This window comes from Lepidochelys olivacea, assembly GCF_965140295.1.
Source record: "Lepidochelys olivacea isolate rLepOli2 genome assembly, chromosome: 24".
NCBI lineage: Eukaryota > Metazoa > Chordata > Testudines > Cheloniidae > Lepidochelys > Lepidochelys olivacea.
The window spans coordinates 9,026,349-9,046,678 of record NC_140434.1 but is presented as its reverse complement, the minus strand read 5'-3'; the positions used below and the strand labels follow the sequence as shown (position 1 = coordinate 9,046,678).

General features: G+C 59.0%; 1 protein-coding gene across 2 annotated transcripts; it reads right to left on the bottom strand.

The window, feature by feature from the left end:
* Nucleotides 1-1,105: 1,105 nt before the first annotated feature.
* Nucleotides 1,106-20,225, bottom strand: TMOD4 (tropomodulin 4). 2 transcript variants are annotated; one of them, XM_084613867.1, is made up of 10 exons: nt 20,068-20,225; nt 14,431-14,605; nt 13,829-13,985; nt 9,798-9,920; nt 7,688-7,777; nt 7,111-7,241; nt 5,581-5,688; nt 4,250-4,393; nt 2,134-2,278; nt 1,106-1,405 (listed from the first exon to the last, which is right to left on the bottom strand). In XM_084613867.1, the coding sequence occupies exons 2-10, from the start codon at nt 14,551-14,553 to the stop codon at nt 1,383-1,385; spliced, it is 1,044 nt and encodes a 347-aa protein (XP_084469993.1). In that variant the 5' UTR covers nt 14,554-14,605; nt 20,068-20,225; the 3' UTR covers nt 1,106-1,382. The 2 variants fall into 2 exon arrangements, with proteins under 2 accessions (XP_084469993.1, XP_084469992.1); XM_084613866.1 differs by lacking the exon at nt 20,068-20,225 and adding an exon at nt 18,591-18,679.
* Between the last annotated feature and the right edge of the window lie 105 nt (nt 20,226-20,330).

Here is a 20,330-nt window from a genome sequence, read left to right as displayed (position 1 = left end):
CTGTTCCCAGGGATTCCCAGGCCTGGCGTCAGAGTGACAATGGCTGTGTAGGGCCATGCCCATCCCCCCATCATGGCGGGGGAAGCCCCTGTTGGGCAGCAGGGAGGGGGCCGTAAGGAGCTAGGCTGGCTGGGAAACCTGGACCTGAGGGACGCCACCAGCTCAGGGGGGATCAGGAGTGAGGCTGCAGGGCTTAGTGCCCATGGGGGACCCCCCCATCCAACACGGTGCCCCTTGATTCTCAGCCTCTCCATTGCCCCAGGAGCTGCCCTGGGCGGCAGGTGTGCGAGGGGGCTGTGGGCCTGGGGGGAGGATGAGGAAGGTGCGTGCACCGGCCGGCAGGAAGGGGCAGGGGGGAAGTGGCATCCTTGAAATGACCTTCCAGACTGGGCCATGGACAAGCAGCGCACGGGAGCCTGGCAGGAAAAGGGGGGGGGGGAGTCAGATTAGCGGTACACTCGAGGCACAGCGCTCTCGGGGGTCTAGGCCCTGTTCCAGTTGGGGGTGAGCTTGGGTAAGTCACTTCCCTGCACTGCACCTCAGTTTCCCCTCCCACCCCTTGGCTAGTTACAGGGTGAGCGACTTAGGGCGGGGTCCCGAGCTCTAGGGCAGCCTCTAGGCACCACTGTCAGGAATGTGACAGTTGGAGGCTGTGGGGGAGAGAGGGGAGGGGTGCAGGGGGGTCGAGGGGCAAAGGAAGGAGACGCAGGCAGGGGAAGAATCTGGGTTAAAGGAGGGGAGAGCCAGGGATCCAGTATTAAAGATGGGGAGGCACGGGGGGGTTCCATGGTTAAAGGCGGGGAGGGGATCCAGGGGCAAAGGAGGGAGGTGCAGGTGGTGGGGGTGAATCCAGGAGCAGGGTGCCACTTTCCGGAGTGGGGAGGTGGGGGACAAGTGGGCAAATGGACTGATCTGTGGCTCGGTGAGCCCAGCTCTGCTGGCCGGGGCAGGGGCTGGCCCTGCTACAGCCTAGGGTGCAAAGGGAAAGAACTGTCCTTTCTCTGAAGCAGCTGGGACTGGCCCCTGGGAGGAGGCTCCCGGCCCTACAGAGTGTTGGTCCCCACTCCCCACCCCAGTGCTGGAGCCTGGACCCTCTGTCCGCATAGTGATCTCTTTATTTACAGTGAGAACCAAAACACTCGCTTCAATTCTCTTCCTAAGAACAAGTAACCTGAGCTGGGGACTCCAAGTACTAGATGGGGCGGGAGGGGGGGCGGGGGGCCGACAGCTGAGGGCCGGCTCCAGGAAATCTACAAAAAGAACAAAAAGCTCCCCTTTGCTTTGAGCTGGAGGCAGAGCCCTGGCTGCGGGGCACCAGCCGGCCGGGGCCGATGGCTTCGAGGCACGGAGAGGCGTTAGAGACACGGGCCGGGCGCCGGGCATTATGTCTTCCTCTGCTTGCGACCTGTGGGGCAGACACAGCAAGGGGGTCGGTGGCGCAGAGCTGAGCCCAGAGGCCCCCACCCCACCCTCTATAAATCGACCAGTACCGACCTCCCTAAACCTTCTCCCCCTCCCCAGATCTAGCTCCAGCCCATCCAGGAGATAGGCAGGAAGGAAATGCCGCTGGGCGGTTTAGGACAGGAAGTGAAGAGGCTGACATCCATCAGCAATGGGCAGCCCAGTGGGATGGTCCGTGGGGGTGTTACCTCTGCCGGGGTCTTAATCCCCGTCCTGGGTGAAGTCCAGGGCCTGCTCTCCCATTCTAACCTCTCACACCCCCGCTGCAGTTTCAGCCAGCTGGGGGAGCCTTCACTTCCTGTCCTAATCAGCAGCACATGGAATGACACCGGGGGCGGGGAATTGAACCCTGAACCTCCACATCCAAATGCACAGGTCTCGGCTGCTTAAGCTAAAGAACCAGCACGATTAGCGCCATCCTCGGACCGGCTCTGTCTGGTCTAGCCGCTAGAGGGGAGCAGCAATGTACCGTCAACCAGGCGCTGCACCCCAGAGCAGAGCGCACCAGACCTCAGGTCGTCAGCAGAGCCACATCAATGCGGGTAAATCTGGGGCCAGGGCCTATTGTAAAGCCAAGGGAGCTCGGGCTCACAGAGCTGCTGCAGTGGGGCCTGGGAAATGGGCGAGCCGACAGTCAGTCCCCTCCCCACCCTTCCCCAGCCTGCTACTTACGGAGCTCATTGTTCTTGCTGATGGCAATGGAGGCTCTGGCCCTTGGTCCCTGCTGCGTGAAGTGGTACCCGAAGCGGATGATGGAGGGGCACTTCTCCAGCATGGCGGCCATCTCCATCTCCACCGAGTCCCCCAGCCGCTGAGACTGCGGGGGCAGGAACGGCAGCCTCGGTGGGTACCAGCGCCCGGCTGAGCTTAGCCCCAGGGGTGAGGAGCTCTGCTCCCACCTTCCCCCAGGCTGCCCACCAGCCTCCCCTCCAGCGCAGCCCAACTGGCCTGCCACACACACACACACAGACCCTCCAGGGCCCAGCCCCCCTTGGTCTCTCTGCAGAGACTGCCAGGCGGCTGGGAGCTGGCCTGACAGCTGCCAGACTCATCGCACACCAGCTGCTGGGAGGTGACTACAAAGCAGAGCCCAGCTCAGAGCCGGCCCCTAGGGCGAGAGGCCTCGTCTCCTGTTACTCACCCCCGGGAAACCGGGGATTGTTGTGGATGGACACCGGCCTCCGGGAGACCTTGTCAGTAAAGTGGAGGCTGCATTTCAGGTGCTTAGGGTCCCGCCGGCCGCCCCGGCCTCCAAGGCATGGCCCAGCCTTGGCACCTGTGCTAGCCCGGGACCCAGGCCTGGACTGGCTTCCTGATCTCTCGCAGAGGGGGCCCGAGGGTGGTAGCCTGGAGCAAAAGGATCAAGCCATTGTTTCTCTCTCTCTCTCTCTGTGTGCAGGGAAGGCCGAGCGGTCGTCAGGCCGGGTCCCCTGCCCGTGGGGTTCAGAGCCAGGAGCAGCTATGGGCAGGGCAGCACTCGCATGGTGGCACGACGCTGGGTCAGGTCCTCAGTCCATCCTGCCAAGCTCCCTGCCTTCACAGACAGCTGCTGGAATCTAATGGGCTCTGACCCCCCTAAGCAGGAGCAGTCGGGGTTCTCCAGGGCCTGTGGCCCAGCATGGGGCCCACCCCAGGCCAGACAGCTCTGGGCAGATGGCTGGTTGTTCCCAATTGCACCCTCCACCGGGCCCTCGCTCTGGACCCAGACAAGTGGCCCAATCATCTGGCTGTCCTGAGTAACCGGGGCCTACTGGAGTCAACCAGAGCCTTTCCATTCACTTCATGGGGCCTCTCCTTACCAGACCCACAGCCCATGGCTGCAAGGCGCTGAGCCCCTCTGCTCCATGGACCCACGGGGTTCTCAGACTGGGGGTCGGGACCCCTCAGGGTGTCGCGAGCTGTCAGCCTCCACCCCAAACCTCGCTTTGCCTTCAGCATTTACAATGGTGTTAAGTATATTAAAAAGTGGTTTTGATTTATCGGGGGGATCGCACTCAGAGGTTTGCTATGTGAAAGGGGTCACAAGTACAAAAGTTTGAGAACTACTGCCACTGGGTGCAAAGCGAACTCAGCCCCTCCCCGGATCAGGCTCTCAATTAGCAATGTGCAGCCAGCAGAGATGATCATTAATAATTAGCCTCTGTCTACAAAGGTGAACCCTCCTAACCCCCAGAAAGATAAGGGAGTGTTATTACAATACCTGTCCCTTGGCTAGGGAAGGTGGACAATGCCCCTTACGAACCCGGGTAGCATTATCCTTGTTTTACCTGGGGGAAACTGAGGCACAGAATGCCCAGCTTCCTGGTTACAGGATGACTGGATCCTTTAAGGAGAAATGGGGCCAGCCCTGCCTGTGTCATAATTAGCAGCCTCCTAGCCTGAGGGGGCAGGACTAACTGATAAACACCTGGACCTTGTAAAAACCTGGGTGAGGGGAAACTGAGGCAGGGATGCTGCAGAGCCATCCCACGCCACAAGGGGGCACTGAGAGGCACTCTCTCTGTCACACTCCTAATCAATTGCCAAATTCCCACTGACGTCAATAGGGCCAGCATTTGAAACCCCATGTGCCCACAGAAGCTGAGTGGGATTGATACTGAGGGGTTCCCAGCACACAGGTCTGTATCCCAGCCACCGACGATGTCCAACGTCCGTTAACCCCACCTTTCGCTTCCTGCCCACCCGTCAGATGACGCTTGGACTCGCTTGCCCTTCCAGTGCCACGCCCCCACCAAGCTGTGTGTCGCACCCCGTCCCGGTGTTCCCTAGCGGCTGGGCACGGCTGTACCTGGTTGTCCACCTTGAGCTCGGCCAGCATGGTGTTCTGCTGCACGGCCTTCATGACGGCCATCATCCCGGCACTGGTGATGAAATTGGATTCAATGTTGAGGCTCTGAAGAGTCTTGTTCTCCTTCAGCATCTCGGCCACGGCCTGTGGGAGTCCCAGACCAGAGTCAGTCGCATCGACCTTTCACAGCCTGCAAGCAGGGTTTGCTGTGGTGACATCCTCCCCACGCAGCGCCCCCGTACAGAACACAAAGCTAAAATGTCGCTGGCCCCCCACATAAGGGCCTCCAAGTTAGACACCACCCTCAAGACCTGGTCTGGATGGAAGTCAAGGCTGGTAGTTATCGGGGATGCTGTTGAGTGACATGAGACACATTCGCCCTCCCAGCTCTTGCTGGCTAAGGGACAGCACCAGTACACGCAGCTCCAGCCAAGCCAGGTTTGCGGCATGGTCCTGGAGCCCCAGGCTGAGGTTGCGGAACGGGGGTTCAGTTCTGAGCTGAAAAGTCTACCCAGGACCTGTCAACACAGCCGCCACTGTGACCATCTGGCCTGACCAGCCTCACACAGCCCACAGAACCTCCCCGAAACAAGGCCTGGAGAGATCTGTGAGAGAAACGTCCCGTCTGCATTGAAATCCACCGAGACCCTCAGGAAATCATCCCAGTAGCTGGGCTCTCTCCGATCATCACCTGGGCTCCCTCCAGACAGTGCGTTAAGCCTCGTGACTCACATCTGTCCCGGGTGGTTCTTTGCTTGACGAGCTATGGGGCTGAGACTGAAGACCCCATTCAGCAGAGCACCAAAGCCCAAGCGTAAGTCCCTCTGACTGCGTCTACGCTGCGACGGGGAGGCGACGTATCTGAGCTAGCTGGGATCTCGCTAGAGCAAAGCCAGCGCAAGTCAAAACAGCAGGGAAGCTGCATGGGCAAGACCTGCCTGCCCAGGCCCCTGGGGATGTGCACGAGCAGCTAGCCCCTGCCACGCACCGTTATGTTACCCGAGCTCACTAGATCAACCGGCTGGGGCACGTCTGCACACACTGCAGTCACACCTCCCAACTGCAGTACAGACGTACCCACTGAGGTCAACGGGACCTACACCAGTGCGTGAAGTTAAGCACTGCTTAAGGGCTTGGCTGAATCCAGCCAGGGCTTAAGTCTCCAGCCAGGGAAAATTCTTCCCTCGTTTCCATTGGGGAAGCTGTTTCCCTCTGGAAGAGTCAGACTCCCCGGGGATTCTGGTGCCAGCTACGGCTTGTCAAAGCTTCGGGGGGAACGGCAACCGGGGATGCTCCGAGCGGCTCCGTCTGTCGGGAGTGGGAGGACTTACCTTGGCCACAGGGTCGTTGCTCCGAGTCGCCACCAGGCTCAGCTTCTTCACGTGAGTGTTGGTTTTCATGGCTTCGCAGATTTCCTTCAGCTTCGGGATGGGAATGTCCTGCAGGAGGAGAGAGTGAGAAAACGGGTTTGTCTCGCCTCACAATGGAGGGATGGACAGAGGGATGAGGTAGATGAGTGGGTCGATGGGATGGGGGATGAAGAGGATGAGATAGATGGGTGGATGGAGGGAGGGAGGGATACAGTGGGGTGGATAAGGTAAAGAGATGGATCAATGGGGTAGATGGATAAGGGGATGGAGGAATAGATGGATGGGTGGATCAAAGAGGTAGATAGATGATGAAGTAGATGGATGGATCCACGCGTGTGACGCTGCATGGAATCTGAGGTCACTTGAGGATATTACGAATATCAATATTGTAAAATTGTAAAGAGTTATGCCAGATATGCCATGTCAGGTATCAGGAAAATGTTGGGAGTATCTGCTCTCCTTTTCACAGCCTGCCCTGACCTTGGCATTTCCAGTGAGGGCGGCCCAGACACCCTCAGTCACAAAGGGGTACATATGGATGGAGTAGATGGATGGATCAAAGTAGTATACAGATGCAGGGAGATGGCTCGAGGAATGGATGCAAGGAAGGGCTAGACAGATGGAGGTAAATGGATATCAGGTGGATGGATCAAAGGGGTAGATAGATGGAGAGAGGTGGATATCGGGCAGGTGGATTGAAGGGGTAGATAGATGAAGGGAGGTGGATATCAGGTGGATGGATCCAAGGGGTAGATAGATGGAGGGAGGTGGATATCGGGCAGGTGGATTGAAGGGGTAGATAGATGGAGGGAGGTGGATATCAGGTGGATGGATCAAAGGGGTAGATAGATGGAGGGAGGTGGATATCGGGCGGGTGGATCCAAGGGATAGATAGATGGAGGGAGGTGGATATCGGGCGGGTGGATCCAAGGGGTAGATAGATGGAGGGAGGTGGATATCGGGCGGGTGGATCCAAGGGGTAGATAGATGGAGGGAGGTGGATATCGGGCGGGTGGATCCAAGGGGTAGATAGATGGAGGGAGGTGGATATCGGGCGGGTGGATTGAAGGGGTACATAAATGGGGGAGGTGGATATCGGGCGGGTGGATCCAAGGGGTACATAAATGGGGGAGGTGGATATCGGGTGGGTGGATCCAAGGGGTACATAAATGGGGGAGGTGGATATCGGGCGGGTGGATCCAAGGGGTAGATAGATGGAGGGAGGTGGATATCGGGCAGGTGGATCCAAGGGGTAGATAGATGGAGGGAGGTGGATATCGGGCGGGTGGATCCAAGGGGTAGATAGATGGAGGGAGGTGGATATCTGTTCCCCGTGGGGCTGAGGTCCTGGCCCCAGTGAATCAATAGCCCCACTATGCTTGACCCCAGCAGGACCAGGATTTCACCCCAGGGCTTTTCCCAGTCAGATGTCCCCACGGCTCGGGGCTCCCACCCTCTCCCATGCCCCTTGCTGCCCTGGGAGAAGCTGACCTTGATATTGTTCAGGTTGACCTCCTCCAGGTCCTTGTCGTTGCTCTGGATTTTTTTCAGGGTCTCCTCCACGTTGGTGGGGTTCGGCGGCTCGTCTGGGACTGGTTTGTACCTATCCGGCTTTACCACACCTGGTGGGAAACACGCATGCACCACCAGGTCAGCAGGGGGAGATTCGCTGACCCGATTCTCTCACGCTCCACCCGGCCTTGAGCCAGGGGAACGCCGCTGAGCCGCTGAAGGTGCTCCACTGTGGCTACTCCTGATTTATGCCAGGGTACATGCTGGGAGAATTTGGCCCCCTCTGTTTCCTGACATCTCCTGCACTGCGTTACTCATAACAATCCAAACAGAGAGGAATTGATAAACCCCATTTCATGCTCATCCCGGATCTGCTGGTTTCACATCCCGCGTTTCCTGAGAGCAGGTTCACAGTCCCGCAGGGGGAACAATCCAGACCTAGGGACCCAGGCCTTGTGCTCTGCGACTGACTGAGCAACCCCACCGGAGTCAGCTGGCGCGTGGGATGAGCGCAAACCCCGCCCTGCCGCCCCGCGGGCCAGTGGAGCTCACTCACTATTGATGCCTTCAGTGCTGGTGATGTTGCCGCTGCAAATGGCTTCGTAGTACTGCTTGTTGCTCATCAGGGTGTACATCCCCAGAATGGCTGTTGGGGAGGGAACAGCAAACAGGCCGCTGGGTTGAATAACAAAGGCCGAGAGCCTAAGCTGCAGAGGTAGGGGATGGGGGTCGCTGCAGCTCTCTGCTTTCCTGGGCTCACCCTGCACCCTCCTGGCCAATTTCACTAAACTGCACTAAGTGACAGTCGGGATGTTGCTGTTTGCTGTTAAACAGCTACCACCTTGCACCCCAGAGGTGGCTGCATCTCAGCACAGAGGAAGGGATCCCTGTACAAGCAGCTTCCACATTCCCTGCCAGAAGCTGCTGTGTCTCACCACTGAGAGAGTGCTCCCTGTCTAAAATCTTCCACCCCAGAGATGGCAGTATGCACATAGTGGGTGACAATGCCTTTTCTAAATAGCTGCCGTGTTCCACCCCAGAGATGGCTGCATGTTAGTGGGTGGGCAAGCAATTCCTATACATACAAGGCTCACAAAGTGCCCCATGACCTGGAGGTTGATGGCACTTCTCTATTACTGTGGCAGGCCACAGGGCAGCCCTGCGGCCACGCTCACAACCCGACCGCGGCTGGCTGCGGGAGGCCATAGGAAAAGCCCCTAAATGTAATCTCTCACCACATGCCCCATGTATTTTTATTGGCCTAGCATCTCCCCGGCGGGCGTAAGCGGATAGCCCTAGAGCCTGCCTTTCTCATTTTAGCCACCCGCTGGCTCCCGGCCAGCTCACTCGCTGCTGAGCTCCGGGAATCGGAGCTCATCGCGGCTTGTACGGGCAGGAGCAGTAACCCCCGAGGCGGCATGGGGGCAGGGCACCAAAGCCGGGTCCCGGAGCTCAAGCAGCTCAAGCTTTGTGCTGCCGAACTAGGGATGGGGCGAGCCTAGGTCCCGCTTTACCGCCTTGTCCCTCTACGCCCTCCCACCCCCACCCGGGGAGCTACGAGGTCTGCTACGTATCTGGGCCAGGCAACGAGCCAGCCTGAATGTACTAGCCCCTGAAGCAAGGCGAGGGCACAGATGCTCATGAGTATATGCGCACGCCAGGCCATGCGTGCCCATGTGCTCACGCCTACGTGGATTCACATAGGGGCATCCAAACACAGGGGCCCGTATACATACACACACCCGGTCGCATGTACACGCTCACACACGTGCCTTCACACAGGGACGTGCATACAACACGCACAAACCCGCCTCTGCCCGCACGCCCACGGCAGCCTCTCTCACGCGTGGTTCGTCCAGAGACGCCAAGCTCCCCGGGCATGCTCAGTCTGCACAAGACTCCACAGCTCCCCCGTCTGGCCAGGCGTTTTCACACACAGCAGACCCCCAAACCTCAACACATTCCCCTGCCATTAGCCCCACTGCAGTTTGCAAGACACACTCGTTAATTACAGGAGCTCTGAGAGGTCAAATCCAGCCCTGGCATAGGTGGCAAAATGCCCGTCGATTTCAATGGTGCCTGTGCCCACAGGCCTGTCTTTTCCTCCCCCGACCTATCCCACACCCTGCGTCCCCTCAGGGATGTTTTAGGGCAGCTGTCCCCAGAGCCCCCTAGCTTTAAAGCCCAAGGTTGTTCCTGGTACCCACCCCGGCTCCCCATGATGATGCCCACGCCCCCTGTGGGGTAGGCGGGACCTGGTCCCTGCTCTCAGCATCTCCCACCTCCTAGAGCAGTCACACATGGCAGATGATGAGCCTGCTACAGCCCTAGCCAACAGCCTCACCTTTCAGTTCCTGCAGCAGAGCTGGTGCTTCATGCTCCAGAGGTCTCTGGGAGTGGGGATTGAACCTATGACCCAACCTGGGGGGCTCAGCATCTCACTAGCTCCATCTGAATCCCTGCCAGTGCCAGGACCCGGCCAACCTTCACTCAGCCCCCAGTCACAACACACCCACCCCGGAAATGGCAGCCACAGCGACGTCAAGCCAGAGCCTGGGCCCCGGGCATTCGCCACTAGCACGCAGGTAGGGCACTGCTGCCTTCCATGCTGCTGTGGCCCCAAAGCAGACTGGGTTTGCTGCCTCCAAGGGCCCAAGGCCCTTCACCTGCAATGTCGCACATCTCTGCCTCAGTGGCGTTGGCCAGGGCTTCCTCCAGCTCAGGTTCCAGAGTGATCTGCTCCTCCTTGGGGATCTCCCGCTGGGGGTTCTTTGGGATAAAGGGTTTTCCTGCAGAGAGACAGACTGGGGTTAGCGTCTGGGCTGAAGAGCAGCAAAGCTTAGAACTGTAACATAGCAGCATATGTGCTCCACTGTGCTCTGCTGCATGGAATCAGGTGTGTGTCATAGGACCTATACTGCCAGCAGACAGTGGAAATTCTCAAGCAGCTCACGTGGCGAGAGCCTGGACTTTTAGAGTAGGAAGATGTGGTTTCTATTCCCCCGGCCGTCACGAGGTTATAAGTAGCAGCCTGTTGATGCCAGGTAGCCATCGACTGGTGACAACATCTTCGATTCCCTCAGTGCCTTCTGCCCTGGAATCCCTACTTCCCCCAGCGACAGAGGGAATTGCCGTCCCAGATCCGCACAAATGCAGCCACCTCTGGGGCAGAGTGTTGTAGCTGTTTAGCAGCCACACAAGGTCAGGACAGGAAGCAAAGGAGACTCCAACTGAAAGGCCGGGGCAGCGCTGAGTGACAGAATGTAAGAGTGCGGCCGACCCCTTTGACAGCCTCGCAGGGAGTTCTGGCCTCAGCTCTGTAAAATTCCTGTGGCTCATTCACTCCAGCCCCTTCACGGCGGGGAGCACGTGCCAGCCCCCAGGGCTAGAGGTTATCAGGGTGTGGATTGCAGAGCCCCAGCCCCACTACACACAGACACCCCGCAAGGTGAGGGCCCCTGCCCCGAGGAGCTGACAGTGTAAGTCGAGAAACAACAGGTGCAGACCAACAGACGGGAGCACTGAGGGACAGATGGACCTGATCGGTGCAGAGATGGAGAGAATGTAGCACCCGGGGTTGAACCTGGGATGGCTGGGATGGGTTCTGGCAGTGGCGTGAGATCCCACATCAGTTAGATCAGGGACGGCCCAATACTCTGCTCTCGATGCTGTCTTCCCGTGGAATAGCCTCGGGCCTCACCCACAAAGAGCTCAGTGGCCCAGCACCTCTAGAAGACCCTAAATCTGAGGACCTGTGTCCAGGTCCAGGGGAACTTTCTACCAACTGTGCAGCAGGCAGGGATACCTCGGCGGGCTGATCCCAGACTGGGGCACGAACTCCCCCAGGACTGGACCGTCCCAGCCTTCCCCCTGCTCCTCTGTCTGCTTCTCCACCCGGCCCTCCTCCAACACCAACACCCCCCCAACCCGCACAATCCTCCCTGGGCGAAAGAACAAGCCACACATGGCAGGAGTCAGTCACGTGGCTTCATGCATGCCTGGAGGGTGCCCGCAGGCCACAGTCACAGGGTGGGACAGGAAACTGCATAAACTAGGAGGTCCTGCGCTGGGCAGGGGCCGAAGGAAGGCTGGGGGAGATGGAGCAGAGGAGAGTGACCTTTTCGGATGTGACCAACCAGCCTGGAAGCGCCTCGGGGCTCTTAGCTTCAGGGGAAAGCCGCTGTCAGACACCCGATTTTCAGGATGCTGCAGCAGCAACCGCTCTGGGCACCTCCTGCCCAGCTGGGGCACCGGGGGCAGCGTCACCCTGGCCTGGGTGTCATTTCACCGGCGCATCGCGTCGGGCCCATCTCCCGGAGCATGACATTCTGATGCCGCACGTCCCTCCCGGGCAGCACAGAGCCCACCACAAGAGACGTTGTGTAGCTGGCCTGGCTCCATGGACTCGCAGCCTAGCAGTGCCTGCTTGTGATCATGCTCCGGAGGGGAGGTGGGGAGTTAATGGGCCACCGGGTGGCCAGGGGCTATGGACAGGACACATGGAGCCCATGCACTGGGCCCGATCCCAGTCACTCTGCTCCTGCGCCGGGAGCAGGATTGGGGTGCGGGCTGGCTAAGTTGCCTTTGCTCTCCCTGGATTCTGGGTTGGTGCAGGGCCCTGCCTGGCACCCAGTGGAAGTTGGGGCAGCCTCGGGGTCCCAGTGGGCCCTGGGGAGAAAAGAATAGGCACAGCGCAGTGCACCACGGCCACAGACCCGCCCCACCCTGTACGGACCCTGGGGAGCCAAGAATAGCCACAGCACAGGGTGCCGCAGCCACACCCCCGCTCCACCCCCTGCAGCGGGGGTGGGAGCAGGGTGGGGACGGGACCCTCATGCCAGCTGCCCACTGGATGGGGAGGCCCCTGCACAGGGAGGATTTTATGGGGAACCGTTTCCAACCACACCCAGGCCAGAGCAGCACCAGGCCTGCTGTCTCCACCTGCGTAATGGGGGTTCCACTGTCAGCAGCTTCTGTCTGGCCAGCTGAGTGAGGCGGGAGGATCCCCGCCCCTGCGGGCTGCCGTCGGAGAGCCCTGCTTCTCAGCCACCCCCCAGCTCAGCCTGGCGCTCCCGGTGAGTCCAGAGGCAGATTTAGAGCTCAGCGGTGCTCAGGAGCCAGGCAGGTGACCCGGCATCTCCCAAGGACTCTGTCTCTGCCCCAGGGCCCCGCCTTGATGTTCGAGGGCCCCGCACTCCCAGGGCCCTGGGTGGATCTTTTAGCGCCACGATCTCCGGGGGGTCGGGAGGATGTTTGTTATAATTTGTCCAGTGTGGCAGAAGACGTCCCCTGATTGGCAGCCCCAGGCATTCACAGGATGGGCAGAGCCTGGGCTCAGCGTTCTCCTATGCTGACCCCGCCTGGGGACCCCTCTGGGGCCAGAAAGCAGCTCAGCCTCCATGGCCCATTCCCTCCTGGGCCTCCCTGGTGAGTCTCCCCTGTGAGTTGGGGTCACCAGGTTGACTCCAGGCCCCACGGATGGGGCAGGGGAGTCACTTCTGGCCCCAGCCACCCTTTCAGCCGAAATGGAAGCCACAGGAGGCTGTTGGCCTGGGGCCATGGTGACGCCGGGGAATGGACCCTGAAGTGCACAGCACTGTGGCCAGCAGCTCAGGGGGAGGAGCCTCACAGGAGGGGTCCCCAATCAGAGAATTGGCCCTTTAGGGTGGCATCCAGAGCTGAGACTGGGGCCCTGTTGCGCTGGGCACTGCATAGACCCAGAGTGGGAGGCGCTCCCTGCCCTGAAGAGCTCAGTCTCAATAGATCGACAGACTTGGGAGACCGGAGAAACTGAGGCACCAAGAAGGGAAGGGACTTGCCCAAGATCCCCCCGTAGGCAGTGGGAATAGAACCCAGGTATCCTGAGGCCCAACCTGGTGCCATGCCCACTAGACCTTGCTGCCTCCCCAAAACTTCAGCAGCTCTGCCCTTGCCCTGCCCCAAGGAGCTGGCCCCTGCCAGCTGCCCAGGGTTATGGGGAGTGGCCAGGACAAGGGGTGGGCTCCAGGGCCAGGAGCTGCTGTGTCTGGGCTGATGGGGCCCCAGCTTGGAGCGGACAGGGCAGCCGAGCCACTCACCAAGATACTTTCGAGCGGCCTCAGCTCCTGGGCTGAGCTACGTATAATCCCTTCCGTCCCAGCCCTGCAGCCCAGCACCTGGGCAGACGCTCGGCCAGCAGCACCCAGGGACAGCCCTGCCCACCCCACAAAGGCCAAGGCGGGGCCCCCCATAGGGCCATTCTCGCTGGCCTGGTCCACCTGACCCAGCACTGCTTGGCCACCCAGAGACACAGGCAGGGGTGTGCCCCCAGGTGCGGCCCCTCCTCTGGTGTGGGACACCTGCCCCCCCGGCACTGTCCCTGCATGGGGGCTTGGTACCCTCTAGCACCGCCCCCATGGGGAATGAACCCCCACAGCTGCCAAGGGCACATACCCACCCACCAGCCTAACCCTGCCCTGGTGGGTGGGGGGCACGTACCCTTTGGCCTAGCTCTGCCTCGGGGGTGGGGGACACCTATCCTCTGGCACAGGCCCCATGGCATGGCCAGGGACCTCCTAGCAGATTGGGCCATGAGCCCCTCTCCCCCAATCAGGGGGGTGATCAGGCGAATGCCAGAGTCTGTGCCATTTGTGCCAATGCCAGGTCAGGCTGAGCCAAGCCCCCGAGCACCCCCCCCTCACACACACTGCCCTGGTACCTCTCTTCTCGCCAGTGAATGGCACCAGGTCCTCACGCTCCTTCGCCTCCAGCGCCTGCTTCTCCAGGTGATGCATGAGGGCGTCCCGGTCCAGTGGCCCCGTCGGGCTCTTCTTGGTCTGGTCTCGCTGGCGCAGCCCGGCTGGGAGCATCATGTTCTGGAAGAGGGAGGCGGGAAGGGGTCACTGGCGGGACAAGCCCCCCCATAGAGATCACAGCCCCCTTGCCCCTGAGGAGGGGCACAAAGCCCTTTGCAAATGGCAATGAATGAAGCCTGGCGCCAATGCCCCATGTTACAGTGGGGAAACTGAGGCACACAGCAGGGGAGTGGTTTACTCAGGGAGTTAGTACCAGAGCTGGGAATAGAACCCAGCCCCCTGCTCTAACCACTGAACTGAACTGAACTGCACTCTTCCCCCACCCCCACTGGTCTGAGTATCAAAGAGTATTATGACCGTCATGGCTGCACCACAAAGGCCCAGGGAAAGCCAGGGTCAGGGGTGGGGTGGGGATTGGAGTGAGGCTTCGAAGCCTGGAGGTCAGCAACTCCCCACAAGCCGCAGCATCACCCCCTTCCCCTGCCAGCCCTGTGAGTGGCCTCACCTCGGGATCCATATCCTGCAGCTCTAGGTCCAGCTGGTCCAGCTCCTCGGGGGAAAGTTCCCTCAGAAGCTTCTCCTCGTCAATGTCCCGGTACTTCTCCAGCTCCATCCGGTAGGACGTCATGGTTCAGCAGCGTCGGAGGCAAACCCCCTCAGCAACCGAGCAGAGACTTAGCCTGGGTGGGGACACAAACAGATGTGGGCTCTCCCTACAGCGGGGCATTCATGAGGTTCACCCATGGGACTCCCTGTTGCCACACAAGACCTCTGGGTCACTGCAGAGGGACAGGACTGATGTTGACCTTTGTAACTCCCTGCTACAAGATATCAGTGAGATTAGCCAGTGGGACTCCCTGATGTGGGATATTAGCAAGGTTAGCTCATGGAACTCCCTGCTACTGGCTTTTAGCGAGGTTAGTTTGTGTATTTCCCTGCCACTCGATATTAGAGAGATTAGCCCATGGGACTCCCTGCCACTGAATATTAGTGAGACTAGACAGTGCAACTCTCTGTCATTGGCTATTAATCAGGTTAGGCCGCAGAACTGCCTGCCACTGGGTATTAGTGAGATTATTCCATGGAACTCCCGGCCACTGTATAGTCAACCTGTGGGACTCCTTGCCACTAGATATTAGTGAGGTTAGCCTGTGGAACTCACTGCCAGTGGATATTATTGAATTTCCTGGCATCCCTGCTGTCTGAAGACACTGTAGGGTCCAGAGTAGCAGCGGGCAGGAATCCAGCAGCCAGGCCCAGCCAACCTCCCGCCCCTCCCAAGGGGATGGTGCATTAACTGCCCTCGTCTCCCACCCCGTCCCCAAAGCTTCAGCACAAGGGCCCATGGCACAAATGGTTAAATCAGCCCCTATTCCTCCCCCCACCCTCCATGGAGCTGCCCCTCCCTGTCTCCAAACAGTGCAGTAGCTCAATGTCCTTATCAGAGACCCCACAGCCCCACCCAGGGCTCGTCCCAGCCCCACAGCCATCGGCACTGGCCGATAAGGGAGCAAGTCTGACGCAGACGCGCTGAGCAGGGTGGGAGGATGCAGAGGGTGCCCCTGGAGGGGACCAGAGTGTCCATTGGGGGCCACAGGTCCATGCTGGAAGGGGAACGCAGCCAAGAGCGGGACAGGGATGGTGGTGGGGCTGGGCTAAGGGTGGCAGGGGGAGGGCAGCTGCACTGAGATAAAGATGGAGCTGGGGAGGGAATGGACGCCCTGGGGACGGACAGGTGTCATGCTGGGGGCGGTGGAGGCTCCAGGCATGAGGGGGGTAGGCCAGGGATTGAAGGGGGTTGCTGGGCACAGAAGGGGCGCTGGGGGCTAAACCTAAAGGGCAGATGAAGGAGTGACACAGCCAGCACCATCCGCCCTTCAACTGATCAAAACTGCTGAGGCAGCTGCTCCAGGAATCTGCCAACCTGGCTTGACACGGGTCAGCCTGGCGCCCAGTGCCATGTCCCTGATGCTTGTTCGGAGAGCGGTGGCAGCTGGCAGCTGTAGAACAGGTGGGACGGCCGCCCCGTCCCATCCCTGCTGGAGCGGGGTCTGAAACAGGGCAGAGAAACGGGCCTTAAATAGTCACTGAGCAAAGTGCTACACGGTGCGGTAGGTTTTCCGGAGCTATCTCGGGGCTCCCACAGGGCTGACCAGTCGGAGAGGGGTCAGAGAAGAGCTGCGAGGAGGATTAAAGGATTCGAAAACCTGCTTTACAGCAAGAGACTCCAGGAGCTCAGTCCATTTAGCTTAACCAAGAGAAGACTAAGGTGGGACTTGATCCCACTCTGGGAATACCTACATGGGGAACAAGTATTGAATAATAGACTCTTTACAGGAGCAGAGAAAAGCCAAACACGATCCAATGGCTGGAAATTGAAGCTAGACACATTCGGACTGGAAATAAGGTGCATGTTTTAACCTGGAGAGTAATTAGCCGCTGGAACAATTTCCCAAGGGTCATGGTGGATTCTCCGTCACTGACCATGCTTCAAACAAGACTGGATGTTTTTCTAACAGCTCTGCGCTAGGAATTCCTTTGGGGCAGGTCTCTGGCCCGTGTTACAGAGGTGGTCTCACTAGATGATCCCCATGATCCCTTCTGGCCTTGGCAACTATGAATCTATGAACTCCGAGGGTAGACAGCCCCATGGTTTCCTCCATCAGTACAATGAGAGGTGCTTTGAGATGCTCAGCTGGGAAGCATCTTCAAGAATGGGCCTGAGTCGCATTCACCCTCAGGCATCGGCACCGACCCCCTGAGTGCTCTGGGGCTGGAGCACCCATGGGGAAAAAATAGTCGGTGTTCAGCACCCACCGGCAGCCCCACGGATCAGCTCCTCCCCTTCCCACCCGCCAGCGGCCCGCCAATCAGCTCCTCCCCCTCCCTCCCAGTGCCTGCCACCCACCATGATCAGCTGTTCAGCAGTGTTCAGGAGGTGCGGGGGGGGGGGGTTGGGGGAAGGGCTGGGACGGGAAGGGGTGGGGGATTTGGGGAAGGGGTGTGGAGTGAGGGCAGGGCCCGGGGCAGAGCGGGGGTCGAGCACCCTCTGGGAACTGGGGAAGTCGACACCTCTGTCCTCAGGCCCTTGTACCCAGCTCTGGCAGTGTTAAGGGGAGCGTCTACAGACCGTTCACCCGCTCAAGCCCTGCGCCCTGCCGTCTGTTGCTTGTAAGCTCATCGGTGCAGGGCCCAGCCCCCACGGTGATGGGCACTCTGCGAGTCATGAGCGAACTACATAAGCAGACAGGGCTGGCCAGGGCACAGGGATAACATTGCCACAGAGCCACCAGGAGGGATTCTGATCTCACACCAGTCTTCAGTGCAGTTACTCTCGATTTACCAGCATATGTGCGATCAGAATCAAGCCCACTGCCGCTAAGGCCTGACGGAGTCGCTCTGATCCGTTAGTCTAACCTCCTGTCTAACACAGGCCAGAGACAGCCACCCGGGGGACCTGCCACAGAGGGAATTATTTATATTCTTACCCATTATCATGTTAAAGCAGCAGCCAGACACCAGCTCCGGTCAAAAAAGCCTTTCTAACAGCCCCTGCGGCCACGTGCTCCCTGCTGGGCCCGACTCTGCCTGACCTTGCTCTGCTGAGATCACAGCGGCCAGGTGCTCACGTGTAGCTGCAGCCTTACCGGGGCTAAGCTGGCTTCTGACTACAAAGCAAGGGCACAATGTCCTGGAGGGCTCTGGGAATCTGGCAATAGCCCTTTGGCCTTTCCCCAGGGCAAAACCTGACGGTCCTCTTGTTTTATTCCAAGCAACTCGGTCTGCAGTTGTGCCACCTGGTGCTGGGATCAAACTAGCTTTCAGAGGCCGAGTAGGGGCAGGCTGGGTGGGTAAGCTGGATAGGAGACCTCCGAGCGCCCCCCACCCAGATCTGCCGGAAGCAGTGCTGGAGGATTCGCCAGGTGGCACGCTCGTATTGGGTCAGCACGGGGCACTAGGGAGGGCTGTGTGGCAGGTGTAACACACACAAGCCCCCATCACTAAAGATCCCCTAGTGCTTCAGCGGATGTTAGCCCCGGAGTCCCAGCCTGGGAATTGCGATGTTGCCTACCTAATATTCCTCCTGCAGTTACGGTACGCGGGCCCTGGCCTAGACGATTATATCAGCTGCTGCAGCCCTCCCCAGAGGTGGCCACATTTCAGCGCTAGTCAAACCGACCCGTATGAGTCTGTACCATTTATACAGTACTCTGGGCTGCGTAGGAGGATCCACATCGTAGCCCTGTCATGCTTTTTATATTCTTTTGGTGGGGGAAAAGCAGGCCTAGTAGCCGAAAGCATGAGGATCGTGCACGGAGCCATAATAGGAGACAAAGCTGTTTACCCGGAGGGTCAAGTACAAGCAGTGGATATCCCAGGCAGAGAAGGTCTCTCAGCGCACCAGGGAAGGGTGCCTTCACCTACCTGCAAGAGGAACACGTGCCCTACAGCCCACAGAAAAGCAGGCACTGATCCCACATGGGCAGCCTGTCCCCTTCAATGCAAGCCTGAGGTGAGAATCCACAGCCCAATGAGCAATGACCGAAAAGGGCAAGCCAGCCCCGCGCCCCTTTGGCAAGCCGCTTAGAATATTAGTTTTGTGATTAGACCAGCCTCGCGCCCCAAGGAGAAACCTACCGCCCGGGAGCAAGGCTTCCAGCTTACCTTCCCCTGGCAGTCCAGGACGCTGCCTTTCCAGGCTGGGTGAAAGTAGCCGCAGCGCAGTGCTGAGGCAAGGGATACCGCCAGCGAAGTGTGTGAGATCAGCATATTATTATTTTAGCTCCAGCTGGGCAAAGGGGAGGGTGGGAGGGCGAGCTCACATAGACAGGCTGGTTATCAATCACTCCAACTGCCCAGCTGGTTTTCCCAGAGCCCTGCAGACCCCCAGTGGTCAAATGCCAGAATTGACACATGAAGGGGGGCAGCTCTCGGTTGCCCCTGATTTGCTTTGCAGGTGGCGAGGGCATGGAGGAGGCCAGGGCATGGAGGAGGCCTTAGCAGCAGGAATGAGAGCCAGCCACACAGGCATCCTGGCAGAGCTGAGAAGAGAGGACCCCTCTCACTCCAGATCCCATGCAACCGCACTGGGAATCCCAGCTTTAGCTCAGGATCAGACATTCAAGAGAAATTCTGCAGCCTGGATTAGACTGAGAGCTCTGTGAGGCAGGGATCATCTCTTTGATGTGATTGTACCTCACCTAGCACAGTGGACAGCCGGTGCGTGACTGGGGGGGTCCCAGCTGCTACCATAATACACCTAACAAAGAACATACAGCACCCAGCAGGATGGGGGCCTGGTCCATGACTACGCCGCCCATCTGTTACCGTAATACAACTAATAAAGGTCCCTTCTGGCCTGTAATCTATTAAACTGAATTAGAGAAAGGGGGTGGGGGGCTAATTTATGAAGACAGCTTAATGGAGATGTGGGGTAAGGAAAGAAGGATGAGTTTGCAGTTAAGGCACTTGACTGGGACTTGAGATCTGGATTCAATTCCCAGCTCTGATTCCTTGGGGTAGCATGAGACCTCGTGCCTCAGTTTCCCCATCTGGGGAATATGAGGATAATGTTAAATCCCTGGGAGGATCAATACATGACTGTAGGCAAAGCATTCAGATACTTTGGGGACGGGACTGGATAAGACACTAGACAGGCAGAACTAAGCTGTACCCTTTGGCAGGGGATGGGGGTACGATGCTAGCCAGCTGCAAGGAGGAAGAATTGCTTGGGGGATAACAAGGAGCGAGAGAGAAATTTAAGCTGAAACTCAGGAATGGCTTGTTAACAAGCTCTCTGGAGCTGCAGCCTCATCCCCCAAGGTGCCGAAGCCCCAGTGCCTGAGACATTTAAAACCAGATGAGTAGAGAGGGGGCAGGGATCAAGCTGGCCACGGGCATAAGTAGGGAATCGGATGGGCAGGGAGGGCAACTGAGGAAATCACCCCTGGAACGGTGGGTTCTTTTATTTCCCTTCTCTCCTCATTGAAGCAGCCAGGCTGGCAAGGATGCCGGACAATCCCGAGGAATAAAACGCTGCTCTGGACCTCCCTCCCAGGGGCGTTACTGACAACACTTATCAGAGCCCTGCAGGCTGGCGAAGCCTCACGGGAGCACTAGCAGGAGGCAGACACCAACTAACCTGTCTGAGTCACAGAACCGCCTGCGCTTTACAGCCCCGCCAAGGCTCCAGTCGGTGCCACGAGTCAGGGTTTCAGCACAAACGCTCCTCATGCCTCTGGCTGCTGCAACGGGAGCTTTACCCTGCCTGCAGTCTCAGCTAGAACCAACTGAACGTCACCCGGGGCCGGACGCTCTTCTCCAGGGCACTCGTGCACTGCCCCTGCGGTGATCAGCGAGACGGGACGTCAGGCTGCCGCAGAATCCAGCCTCTTTCACCAGCTC